Source organism: Typopeltis vanoorti, chromosome 3, assembly GCF_054136105.1.
Source record: "Typopeltis vanoorti isolate ZY-2024b chromosome 3, IOZ_Tvanoo_1.0, whole genome shotgun sequence".
In the NCBI taxonomy this organism is placed as follows: Eukaryota; Metazoa; Arthropoda; class Arachnida; order Uropygi; family Thelyphonidae; genus Typopeltis; species Typopeltis vanoorti.
Genome location: NC_143551.1, coordinates 77,718,857 through 77,732,236, shown reverse-complemented (window position 1 = coordinate 77,732,236; position 13,380 = coordinate 77,718,857). Strand labels below are relative to the sequence as shown.

General features: G+C 36.0%; 1 protein-coding gene across 6 annotated transcripts in view; it reads left to right on the top strand.

The window, feature by feature from the left end:
• The first annotated feature begins 398 nt into the window (after nucleotides 1–398).
• Nucleotides 399–13,380, top strand: part of LOC150108299 (endothelial transcription factor GATA-2-like) — a 91,717-nt gene continuing 78,735 nt past the window's right edge. For all 6 annotated transcript variants that reach the window (XM_090390683.1, XM_090390682.1, XM_090390685.1 and 3 more), the window contains exons 1-2: nucleotides 399–771; nucleotides 1,089–1,474. In XM_090390683.1, the coding sequence (XP_090246809.1) occupies nucleotides 1,237–1,474 (238 nt within the window). In that variant the 5' untranslated portion in view covers nucleotides 399–771; nucleotides 1,089–1,236. The remainder of the gene's footprint in view (nucleotides 772–1,088; nucleotides 1,475–13,380) is intronic.

The following is a 13,380-nucleotide window of genomic DNA, read 5'->3' as shown; positions in this document are numbered from 1 at the left end:
ATGCTACGCTTATTGACCTGTTAGACTTGGTGAATCCAAAGACCTTCATCTCCTTACTAATCCTCGGTTCCGATATGTCTCGCTACCCTTCGGCGGCACAACACTCGACATCCCAGCGGAGTAGACTAAGGCAACACGCACAAACCAGAATGGACCAATCAGAAATGCTCATTTCATTCTCTCCGTCAATGTCAACAGTTTTGAGGTTCCTGATTGGCTATTAATATGACGCGCTCAGTAGGTCTTTGGTGCGACTTGGCAGAATGGCGCCATGATCGTACCGACCAGTTCAAGCTGATAAGTGAGGGCGGTGAGTGCTTGTCCCCTCCCTCCTTAGTGACGCAGTCACAGACAGCCCGAAGCGAGGCCAAACTAACCCCAACTCAGATAGTCAGCGAAAGTGTGCATGGCGAGTGTTAGTAGGTACGGAGCGACCGACCGCTGCTTAACGTACGGGGTAAAAAGTCAGTAGGAAAATATTAATTAATAAAGAAAGAAAAAAAGTCCAAAAAAACTTCCTTCCCCTTCTGTTTTCCCCCTCCCTCACGTTCTGTTACCGCCTGAAAGGAGAAAACGAAGAGGCGAGGAAGACATGGATTTAGTTCGGACATCGAGGGACACACGCGAGTTATGAGTCGTCTTGTGGAAGCCATGACATGTGCTCCAGTGAACACCCCCTGGGATTCTTATAGTGTTGTAATCGGGTGCACCACTGCGTCGCTCGTGCCTGTCCAAGGATCGTGGCCTATTTCATCGCCGTCAACACAAATGGTGGGTGTCTCTCTGTCTTTACCGGTATTTATGCGCGAGTGTCAGTAATTATTTAGCCATGTAAACTCTCGTTAAGTTTCGACATTAGATTTGTCAATGGCAGATCGCGTTGGCGATTAGATAGCTAACCCCTGAAAGGCCTGTCAATTATCCGTCATTTAAACCTACCCAAATATTGACCTTTGACCCTGCCGTCGTCGGGGAGGGGGGGGGGGGGAATTGTTTGCGTTGTAATATGGCAACATTTTTTTTTTGTTTCGTTTTATTTTAGTCATTTGTCCGTTGTTTCTAACGCCAAGTTTTTTTGTTTTTTTCAGACCTACACGACGACGGAGAACTAGCTCGATCCATCCCCTTTGCCCGCTTTCTGGTTCCCGCTTCGCTTCGTCGACGACGGCCTCGGAGCTCACGCGCTTATATGTAACCAATCGTTCCCTTCAAGCAGGTGGTGGTTTACTTGGAACCATGGACGTTACTTCGGCAGACCAAAACCAAACACCCGGAGCGCATGCTTCCCATCGCTGGCCTTACGACAGTCCCCGCATGGGGTCAGGACTGGACAGCTCCGGTAATCTACTAGCTTCCGATGATGTCGACGTCTTTTTCCACTCCTTAGACAGTAATGGCAACCCCGTCAACCCCGCCAGCTACTACGCCAGCCCGGCGGCAGCCAGGGCCGTTCACAGTTACCGACCTGCACATGGTAAGTGGAGTTCACTTGTCTCGTCAATTGCTATTTTCACTTTTTTTTTCTTTTTCTTACTCCTCTTAATTTCGGTGGTTCAGGCGCACCTCTCTCTCTCTCTCTCTCTCTCTCTCTTCCCCCTTCCCCACTTCTGTGTAATTTAATCTTTGTAATTCCACGAGTTCTTAGTGCACCCTGCGTTCTGTGATGATTTGCCAACCAGCAGAAAAACATGCCAGAATTACTGCTAAGTGATGATCATCTTCTAGTGAAAGATGCTAAAAATTCGCTTTCTTTCCCATGTTGCATAACAAGTAATCTAGAAATTATTTTCTCTGGAAGTTTGTTAGCCTCACTAGATAATATTTTAAAACTACGTACTGAAATATATTTTTTGGTTCATTGTTCAGATCTTCCAATAATAAAAGATCGAAATATACAACAATGAATTCCTAAACAATGGGTTTCATCTATGCATAAATAAACGTATTGTTGAAATTCAATATTTTGCTCATTTTTTTATTTTTAAATTTCTGTATACATTTGGCTTACTTTCTCGTAAACATATTTTCAAAACACAGTCAATAATCATGTTTAAGTATTGCCACTGTTCTTTCTGATAGGATTAAATTATATGCAAGTCTTAGTTATTTTAGAACGAATTTGTAAAGTAATTAAAGTTTAATTTATCAAGTATGTTGTTTATTCGTATAGTATACACTGGTATTGATGTAGATTTTAAGAATTTTCGATAATAACATACTAATATGACTTTTTCTAAATCGAATCTTCAGTGCTTAAGGATAATTGTGATAATTACACATATGACACATTGGTTTTAGTTTATTTCTTGGCTGTTTTTTGATGCTATTCTGATTTTAGGCTATGGTTAGAGAATAGTAACGTATGTATCTGAATAGAAGGGAGGAAAGAGAGACAAGGAGGACGAATAGTATAAATATATTAAAACCATTAGTGTGATAAAAAAAATATTTCTTTGCCTGTAAGTTAAAAACAAACGACTTTCATTAATAAAACTAAAGATGCTACATTAATTGAATTCTTCTGACTGCTTAAGTTTGCTTGTAGGAGTTGAACTTAGTATTTGCACGAGGAAAATCACTACTCGGTTTCCAAAGCAATTTTAGTTGTTTTGAAAACAACCAAAATTAAGTGGTCTTTAAGATACCGTTCATCAAGCTACTTGGACTTTTATTGCTAATTCTTTCTCTGATAGCTGAAAGAATAAGAAATATATTTCTCCTTGTCCTTAAGCTATCCTAGTTTTACTATCTTTATTTTGTAACTACGCATTTATTCTTGTGGGATAGAGACGATAGTGTCCGTGTAGTGGGGATGGTGATAAATGTGGAGGAAGAAAAAAATAGAAAAATATAAGAAAATCAAACAAGGAAAGGAAGAAAGAAGACACACACACACACATATTAGACGCTACTGAAATATATACCATAAGAAGGACAAGTGACTAGGATAGAACTAAGAAGTGAAGAAGACTGCAGATACTGTGGATTAAAATTAAAAGTATGAAAGCGTAAAATCTCAATAATAATAATAATAATAATAATAATAATAATAATAATAATAATAAGTCAGAGGGTGTGAAATAAAATAAACAAATGACAAAAATAACTAAAGGACAGAAAGCGATAAAGTGAAGAAATAAATATGGTTGTCGTAACAAAATTGGTATTTGGAAGATAATGAGTTTATCTGTTTTGATGTGCGGTTAAAAAATATTTTTTATAACAAATTAACATTAAAAAATATTCAAAGCCTTAGAAAAACCTAATTATGAAAGATATGTTGGTAAAAAAAAGACACAAACTATAAAAAAATGTAGACAGATTAAAGATCCAATGACATCCAGTCGTGGTACTCATCAAGTGTTTCGCCTATTTCTCAGTGTACATACAAACCCCCATCCTTCCACCAGTTTTCTGTATATGAACAATCCCTGTTTACATTAGCCCTTGTAGGTCTGATACCTCGCTAACAAGGGTGTTTAAGAAACGCAGAAGCGTTACTAAACACCATTCTCCTTGCTTAGACGCGTAGAAGATGAGTTGGTAGCCCAGGTATGTTTGCACTGTTGATATTAACCTCGACGAAGTCAGTAATTGTCTAACATCCATTCATAGCGGCTCTGTGAGCCGACCAACGAAGGGATTTGCTTGCGTTCCTTCCGAAACACATCTATTTAGCGTGGCAGGTAGTTTTACCCCCCCCTCAGGGGTTTTCCCCCCTTCTCAAAAACCTTTCATCAGAGTGGCAAGAGAGTCTTGATGGCCGTAACTAATGCTATATAAACAACAGTCCTAAAACGCGCAGCAAGGCCGCCACGGACAGTTCTGAGAGGGGGGGGGGAATAAAATCCCGTGCGCGTTCGTATACGAAGCCCAAAAGAAGTGTACCGTCGAGCCAATTGCACGTGGGTCAATACGGAGTTACGGAGACTCCGAAGAATTTAACATGCTGGAAAGTTATGAATTTTTTTTTTTTTTTTTTTGTATTGTTTGTACAAACAGATGTATTCGTTTAGGAATCCCAACCCCCTTCTATCACTCTAAGTAAATAGTCTTTCAGTGATGGATGAAGGTAGACGCGATTCCTCTTTGCTGATATTCCTATCAAAAAAAGATGTCTGAATGCTTAGAAAAATACATTTCTACAATCATTCCGCCTCCCCCCCCTAAGAATGTATTTTCCTTATTTACTTATTTTCGTTATTTACTTTGTGTGCTTAGCGATGATGAGTCCCGAAAATGAAACGACTTGCGAAAGTGAGTTCCGGTTGCATCTTCTGTCCGTGATCTCTTATCTAAAAGATTGCTTTGCATATTTGTGCCTGTCGGATCTTCTTGAAAGGAAGATTTCGTGGGATTCGGTTTAAACCTTTGCTATATCAGGTTATTTTCTGGAATGTACTTTGCCTGCTGATTTAAGGCATTTTTCCCAAGTAAAAAGACTGGGGGTTACTTTTTGAAGGACTCAAAACACATAAGCGTGAATGTGGAAAAAAAAACCTATGGATTTTATCCTCTTGTTTTTAATAGTTATTTCTATTGCGTATCGAACGTGACAATTTACTGTGGACAGTGGCACTTTGTTGGGAGAAAGATGAGCATTTATTGTTTGCTTCAGATTATAAAAAAAAAAGGACAAACAGGTCATCAAGTGGATAGCAATGACAACCACTACATAACACTAAGATGATCCTATGACATTAAAGATTAAGTTGCCGGCATATTTCAATCAACAGTATAGTTTGGATCTAAGATATTATTTCGTTGCATCATGAACACATAATCAAAGAAAATTGTGTATTGGCATCTCACCTTTCGATAAATAAATGAGTACTTCAATGTTTATATAACAATCAATTTGCTAATCAACTTTTCATTGTTACCATTTCTTCATATTCCTATAGGAGTCATTAGGTCAACAATGAGAACAACTATTCAATTGTTTAGAACAACTATTCAGTTAAGTTTAAAACAAGTTTACCCCAAGTAAACAAGTTTGTACACCGCACCCATTATGTTTCGTTATTTGAACTCTTTGCTACGAAATTTAAGTTTTAATAAAACGGTCGACTCTGGTTATGTCATTAGCAGCTGTTCCGTAAAATTGTATTACCAAAAAAAAAAAAAAAAGAAAAGAAAAGCAAGCTTGTCTATTCAGGAGTAATTTGGGAACATTTTAATGCATTAATAACTAAAAAAATTTTTTCCTGTTAACTTCTATATAAATTTTGTTTCTAATAATTTGAAGAATTGTTAAATGCCTTATAATGAACTATCCAAAAATTTCCATGTGAGCTACTTGTAAGAATTCTAGATTTTCGACACAAGCTGCTTGGTTTCTGAGGAGAATCAACAGTGTTGTGCAGTTAATGGAACCCTAAATATAATCACTAATAAAAAGTAAACAGTAAAGACTTCTCGAAGATTGTGTCTGTTAGTTAAAAATCATAAGCTTGATGATATCAATCCAGAAACTTCGGTTAGCGAAACGTCCGTTTGCCTTGAATAGCTGATAATACAGTATATGGAATTTTCCCCCTTCATTATTGGTTTCTAAATTTAAAATCTTGCAAGCAGATAGTTAGCTTGATAATAAATAACTTATTACCTGTAGGTTTAATAATAAATATTTGACTTTTATTTATTTATTTATTTATTTATTTATTTTTGTTGTTGTTCTTGTTATAGAGTATGATTTTATCCCTTACTCTTTCCCTCAAACACGAAATTGAGGGAAAAAGTGCCCGTATTAATTCAGTTTTTTTTTTAAAAAATTCGCTGGATGTGAACCAATAGTTTCATAGTTAACAAAAGCGCTTTCATTTGTAGCTGGTAATCAGTTTAGAATAAATGCATCATTTTTTAGTCACCTAATAAGAAGTATTGTATCTAAGTCCATATACTGTATATTGTCAAAGAACGATTATAAGCATTATTTTTAAAAAAAGAATTCTAAATAAACCTTTTAAATCAAAAATGAAAATTGAATCAAAAGTTAATAGAAGATCGTTTGCAGTGGGTTTTAATGCCTTGAAATAAACAAGAAATCGCGAACTGATATTAACAATGGAAAAGGAATTACAAAATGGAATGAAACTGACAACAAAACGAGGTGCACAAGAATAACAATGAAATAGTTTGAACACGAATAGAACAATGAAATTAAGAAGGAAATCTGCAGACGTAAATGGGAAAAATCAACAATAGAAACTAACAATGATAAAAATAAATTCGTTTGTTGCATTTATCCAATGTTAACCACCATTAACAAGGATAAAGAAACTAATAAATAGCAAGCGAACTTTAATGTCCATAATTCTGCTTTTTTTTTACCATTTGGAGAAAAGTATGCATTGTATTTATAATATATATGAATGACTGCTATTCGTTGGGGAGAAAATATAACCTATTTCCTTTGTTCCGAATCTTCTAATTAACAAAGTCCATTTGGGCGATTGGCGAAGACGCTACACACAAGTTGTCGATGCAAGTGTCTAAAATATTGCAGCGCTAATTAAACATGTCTGCAAGAATGGTTTATTTCCAATCTGCCAAAACCTATTACATTTCAGAGGCCCATTACAGGCCAGGGTTGACCTGACAGCCTGTCCCCAGGGCGCCAGAAACTTCGCTGCCTAGTGTGAAAGCTAGGCGTCTACTTCGAAGAGGCGGAGGCGAGTAAATCGGACGGTTACTACTCATTTATTTGTACATCCACTCCCCCTCCACCTTTCACCTCCCCCTTCCCATGACCGCTTACGTGGAGGGCGGGGAGGTGGGGGGGGGAAGAGAGAGTTGCAAAGTTTCCATGTGCTCACAATTAAATCTGCGGCTATCTTCCACCACACAGAACGGGGTTTAGGGGGGTGGGGAGGAAATCATAACAGATGTTAAGTGGGTATTATCGGTCGGGTGACCATTTGCTTGGGAGCCCGTCTCCATAGTCGGTCGGTCGGAGTCCGTCGTCCGTTTTGGGTTTTCGGGGAGAAGACGATCATTATCGGACCCCATCGTCATCTCTATTAAATCTGTTCGTTTGTTCGTTCCATGCCGTTGTAGATAATAATAGCCGTTACTTATAGACCTAATGTCTTTGCCATTATTGGGCGGTCTTAGCGCTCTACGTAATTTATAGTTGCTTCTGCTGGTTGCCTAGCGATAGGCCTAACGCGCTAATAGACCCGTATCTGTCGCCCCGTTCCTGTATTCATAGACTGCGTTTTGCGGTAATAGGAGTGGCTTTTTTTTTAGGTGGGGGGAGGGGGAGAATTCATAAAACCCTTTGCAACGAACTACTGTGTGGTGTTGTTAGATTTATTGTTTCCGTTTCGTGTTTGGGCACCATTACAATCGGCGTTGTTAATGGTCAATGAATGGGTTTAATAGCAGGGCCGATTAGTTTGAGGCGAATAGCTGAACATGACATCCGTCTTGTTTACCATAACAGGTGATACGCCAACCTGACATCGGATATAAACGATTGTCAAACACTATAACCATTATAATAACAATAAATAAATAATACTGTACTATTGCTGTTTGCATAAACAAGGCCCGCTCTTTGATAACGTCGTCTGACCTTCAAATGTCTCCGGACTCAATTGACGGTGTCATGTTATCTGGGTGATTTAACGGAAAATAATAACGGCATAATAAATCAGTGATACTTAACGTAATAGGTCGTAGTTAACTTAAAGACATTTCGAATAATAAAGTAGAAAAGAATGCATTAGCGTATTGTAATTTTATTCTATTTTGCTTTATATTATTATGTTTTAAGGTAAACATAAAGGTTTTCTTTATATTGACTAGTCTTAGTCGGATATTAAAGGCTAAGATGAAGATAATCTGTCTAATAATTCAAAAAAGAAAAGCTCCCTAAGAACAGATTATTTGAATAATTCTCCGTTGTTTGTAATATTTTTGCCATTATCGTTTGGAAATGCCTTGCATTAATATGTATCTGATAACAGTATAGAAGCAAATTGTTGTCATTATATCAATTTCCTATTTTCTTGAAATAATTTTAACATATAAGACCGTCTAGTTATTTATTCCTTGGGTGGTCATAAATCAAATCCCAATAATGTATCGGATAAAAGTTGGCCTTTAAAAATGTACTAATAATGAAATCCACAAGATCATATGTAACAGATTAACAATGAACTAAAATGAAATCCACAATTGAATGAAATTGACCAAACGCGTGAAGGATAACAATTTCCGATGAAGCAACAATGAAATTAAATGTAATTAACAGTCTACGAGCTGGAAAATAACAGTAACACAGAAATATAAGCATCAGAGACTCCTAAACAATGAAATGACAATATAATGTTATACGGTTTGTTTTTTTTTACTTCGTTTATTCAAAATAGACTTCATTGTTTAGTGTAATATTTACAATATTGCTGGCAGTATAACAGAGATTATTGCAATAGATAACTACCACAGATACAATTGAATTCGTAGGTACTAACAACTATTAAAATTTCATTATTATTTAACCGTAACCTATCAACTGACATACGTGAAATACGTGCTATAGACTTGCATAGTCGGTAACGTAAGTCTAAGAGCGTCACATACTAAACATAACTTGTTGCAAGTATGTCAACGGGCTTTCTTCATACGGAGAGAGAGCGGATATGTCCGAAAACTGTAGTACTTTGTCATTCGGGCTTGTATGAATTTGTCAGAGAGAGTGAAAAGTTTCCGAGCAGTTAGTAATGAGTAGACTTCAGTTACTTTTAGCAAGCCGAAGACTGACAAGCTGTCTGTAATTACCTCTCTAATTCGCTGTTTTTGGATGCTGACGATGTCTATCTTATGTCACGTCGCTTGACTATAATTAGGAAAATTTGTTGTGCTCCATTGAGACCCAGAGCCGAAATGCTGGGAAGGTTGTAAGAAGGAATACGCCTATTCTGTCTTCAACGAGGTGGATAATGACATTTCGTTATGCATCGGCGGTACAATGCAAAAGAAATCTTACCAGAAGTATACGTTAAACGCTATGAATTTGAATATTTCAATTACCAGCGGCCCTTCTATATGACAGCTTTAATTATTCGTCAACACATTTTGGAACTAACTGTTCGATGCCATTCATAAGTTTTATGACCGGATAATTAACTTAGAATTGTAGAAACTGTCAAATTTTAAATGAAGAGTGCAATTTACGTTGTTTCATTCGTTCGATTAAAATCTGGTTTTGAGTATGGGACATATTTGGAAGCCGCGATTGTAAGTGACATTGCCGCCAAAAAGAGGTCAAATATATCAATGGCCAATTCTCTAAATATATTTTAGAATAGTTGGCTGATATATAATTGCTCAGAATTTATATAATTGCTCAGAAATAATTGCTCAGAATTTATTGCTCAGCAAAATTTGCTGAGTAAATTATGGTTGTTGTTTAGGATTAAACAGAAATAAATAAGATCACGAAGCGCGCTTTGAAGCCGGGTGTATGAGGATGGACTTTTTTTTTTTTTCGTAAAGGAGGCGGAGGGGAAGAACATGAGGTACCGAAAAGAAAAGCCTGATGCTCTACAGCATATTCCCTACAACGCCGATTGACTTATCTTCAGTTGAAAATGTGTCTCGAGCCCCCGAAGTCAATTTTTTTCCGATCAAATGCTGATCTTACTACTAAACCTTTTTATTGAACCTGTTTATATATTTTATGTTTAGAAATATAGAGACAGCACAATTAAAATAGCACATGATAATATTATGTAGGAGAAGCATTTGTATACGAACAATGGCAACATAATTACACAACAACAGAAATTTAGGAAAACTTAAACATATTTTAGCTCATAGCTTCGTGTCTGATATATGTCGTTGTAAGGTTTTAGGAGAGACTAGATTAGAAAACAAAACAAAAAAAAAACGTGTTATGAACCACTTTTATTGAAAAGTTTTACCGAGATATCAAAATAAGAGTTTGCTCTCTTAGAAATCAAGGTTTCTAGAAAGCTTCCCTTATATATTTGGGATTAAATTCACCTTTGACACGATTTTTCCGAGTATGCCCTATTACAATTATTACGGTGTTAACCATAATAGTGCATACATAGGCGATCGCAGCAAAGATGGAGTAAGCAACAGTATAGAAACTTCAAAACTTTACTATTTTAGTGAAGTTTTTTCGTTAATTTAAGCTTGATAGATTTTTTTTTTACGATATCTGCGAAATATAACAACAGATGAGCAGCTCTAAAGGTAATAACCATAAACTCAAGAATACTATGCAGTGTTATTATTCCTGTTATAAGTGTTAGTCAATAAATGGCTTTATTTCCTATTATAAGCAGTATGAAATTGTTATTCTCTTAGAAGATCATCATGACTAACAATAAATTACTGGCATAAATTTCAACTGTTCCTCGTGAAACAGTATATCAAGGCTCGTGGTTCCCCATTCCTCTTGGTAATGATGAATTAGCTGGTATCAGTTATTACCCGTGCAATTAACTCTATAACATGCCAGAATATGTGGCTGAAGTAATGCATAAATAGTACACCCTGCTTATGCAATATAGTACTACAATATATATATATATATATAGAAAATAAATAAAAGCGTATATCGATAACGCACTAGCGAAACCAGGTTCAAGTTTCTAGGAGCACATAGGACTAATTAAAAGGAAATCGAAGTGCAATACCGGATTTCGATCACACGTGCCACAAAACAAAGATTTTAGTCACTTCCTAAACTGAACGTGTAGGAGTTTGCTAGCAATAGTTTTGCTACGTCATCACAGCTATGATCCCATACGCTTTTAACTATCCAATGGACGTAAATGAAGTTTTTTGATAGCTTAATTGCTTGTTAGTTATAGTGACATGATTAATATACGATTAAGTGGATAAGGTGAAATTTGATACCATAGTTAAGAACTAGTCCTTAAACACAGACTTTAACGTAAATGCAGAACATTGTTTCAAATACAGTATTACTCGTATACGTGGAACATAATCGTAAACGTTGAATTCCGTCTTAAACATAGATGTCATAAATATCTTATAGTTATGAGTAGAAGCACTTCCGAATTAGTTTATAAGAAAATTAATTAATTTGGTACTCTTAAAGAACAGACTGGTAATGGAATTATTATACTAGTAATAAGACATTGGAAACTCCAAAGTGATAAAGGTACATTCTTCTTTGACTTTTTTTTTCTACCCTTACGTTCACTCTTAAGATTTGCTTACATCTTTTGTAATCTCACAGTTCAAGATAGGTGAACTGAGTTCATCGCTAGAATACGTTTGAAGGATGTAAAATACCCTTCAAGGAAGTAACGGTTATTACTACTTCCTTAAAATGGAACTGGAGGTTATTCTTGAAGATTTAAACATTGGCTATAATGCAAACTATGCTACAATGAGTGCAATAGTGCACCTTGTCTCAGTTAAAGTTATTTTCTTGGTTAATTCTCTTGTTGAACAATTATAACGGGTTTGGTCCAATGAATGAGTAATTTTGTAGACTCATCCAGACTTTAGTTCTCTCCCGAATAAATAGGCTAGTGGTCGTCTATATAAATGGCAAGTCCCTAATACTTTTTCTCACGTCTGAAGAGGAGGCAAAACTATTCTCGAAACTTCCCTTAAATCTTAATGTTTCTCAGCAGAGGGAATTGCATTTCTCGTTGATTCTTTCTATCAAATTCATTCCTCTCTTTAACATGTGGAATTTATTCTGCTGTACGCTTTTACTATAGATATTTTCTGACCAATACTTCTGATCCTTGACGCGCACGTGAATGGACATATTGTTAGAAAGACTTCCTTTTGAATTCCGTCTAAAACAGAGGAGAAATATTCACGAAGGCTTTTTGGCGAAACTGATGGACGTGGTTGGCAGCGCTTTAACTTTCTCAAAATAGACCAACCAGCCTTAGGACAAGCAAGTAACAGATTGGATATGTTCGCCTCATATCCTTATTTATCAATAACAACAACTGTGTTCTTTCTATCCCTTCTATTTCCTCTGTTCCTTCTGTTTGTTTCTACTTCTTTTCTTTAAATAATTTCTCCTGTTTTCCCATCATTCAATCGATCCATGACTAATCAGGCATACAGGATATTATAGTTCCAGCATCACATTATCAATAAAAATACAGTCGATTCCACATTGTATAAGTAATGTGCGCGGATTTCAGAATCTACTGCTGTAATCGTGAATTTTGTTAAAAGTAATCTACGGGTAACTTGCACCAATTGATACTATAAAAATTTGGCTATGGGCTTTTTATTTTTCAAAGCGATGAGGACACATAATGAATACATCCTGTTTGGTTGTCATAGAAGCATATTAGTAATTTTTTTTAATTTTCTATTTTTAATTCGAACAAATGTCACTCATACTCGCGATTGTCGTCTTTACCTGCAAGGGAGAAAAAAAAAAAAAATACTGCTTCAATGCATCTGTAGAATCACCTTTTTCAAGTTGCACGATCAACTATTGTGACGTAACAATTCAAGTTGATCATTTTCATAGCGTTTAGACATCCAGGATGAGCAATGAACACCTTCTGCTATTCTACCTTTTCCAAATGTATTTAGATTCTGTCCTGTTAAGAAAGTTATTTCTGATTGAATCAAAGCTCTTCTTTAAAGTGTATCCAATATTGACATTTAGTTGGCTTTTTGTAAAAAGTATGGACAGTGCAAGCTAATCAATTGGCGGGGAGTAATGGCAGATAATTGAATGACGCTTATCGGATTCAATGTAGCTTTTGCATTTAAAAAATGCTCTAAAAATGGTTAGAAATCTCATCGCTGGAAAATAACTGAATAAAAACGTGCGATTCAACTGTATTTATACTTGAGAAAGTTGAGAGATGAAGTACAGTTCAAATTACAGCCAGTTTCCTTAAGGGTCATCTAACCGACGTATGACATTCTTCATCAGATCTGTAGTAAGAATGGTCCTTTCAAATCATTAACAAAAAAGTTAAAAGATTTTCAAAGCTAAAATTCTTTTTTTTTCTTTTTCACAATATCTTTTGATACCTGTAATTAAATATCATAAAAGGGTATTTTTGTTTTCCTTTTGAAGTTTTCTTTACGCTGACCATAATGGCTTTCTCTTCGTACTACCAGCCAACTAAAAAAAAAAAAAAAGTCCTTTCTATGTTTACCAGCGATCTTCTAGATGTAGGCGATACTGAACATCTGGCAAATACTACATAATGAGAAGGAGACAAATGAATAGCATTCTAACCACAGGGATATCTGTCGTAGCATCGTTGAGCCCCGTCACCAAACAAATAATTGTGGAGAGGAAAGCAGTAAGTATTGCTCATGATCACCAGGTGGTGCTGCATCCCTGAAAAAAAATTTTTAATATGCATTGGATGA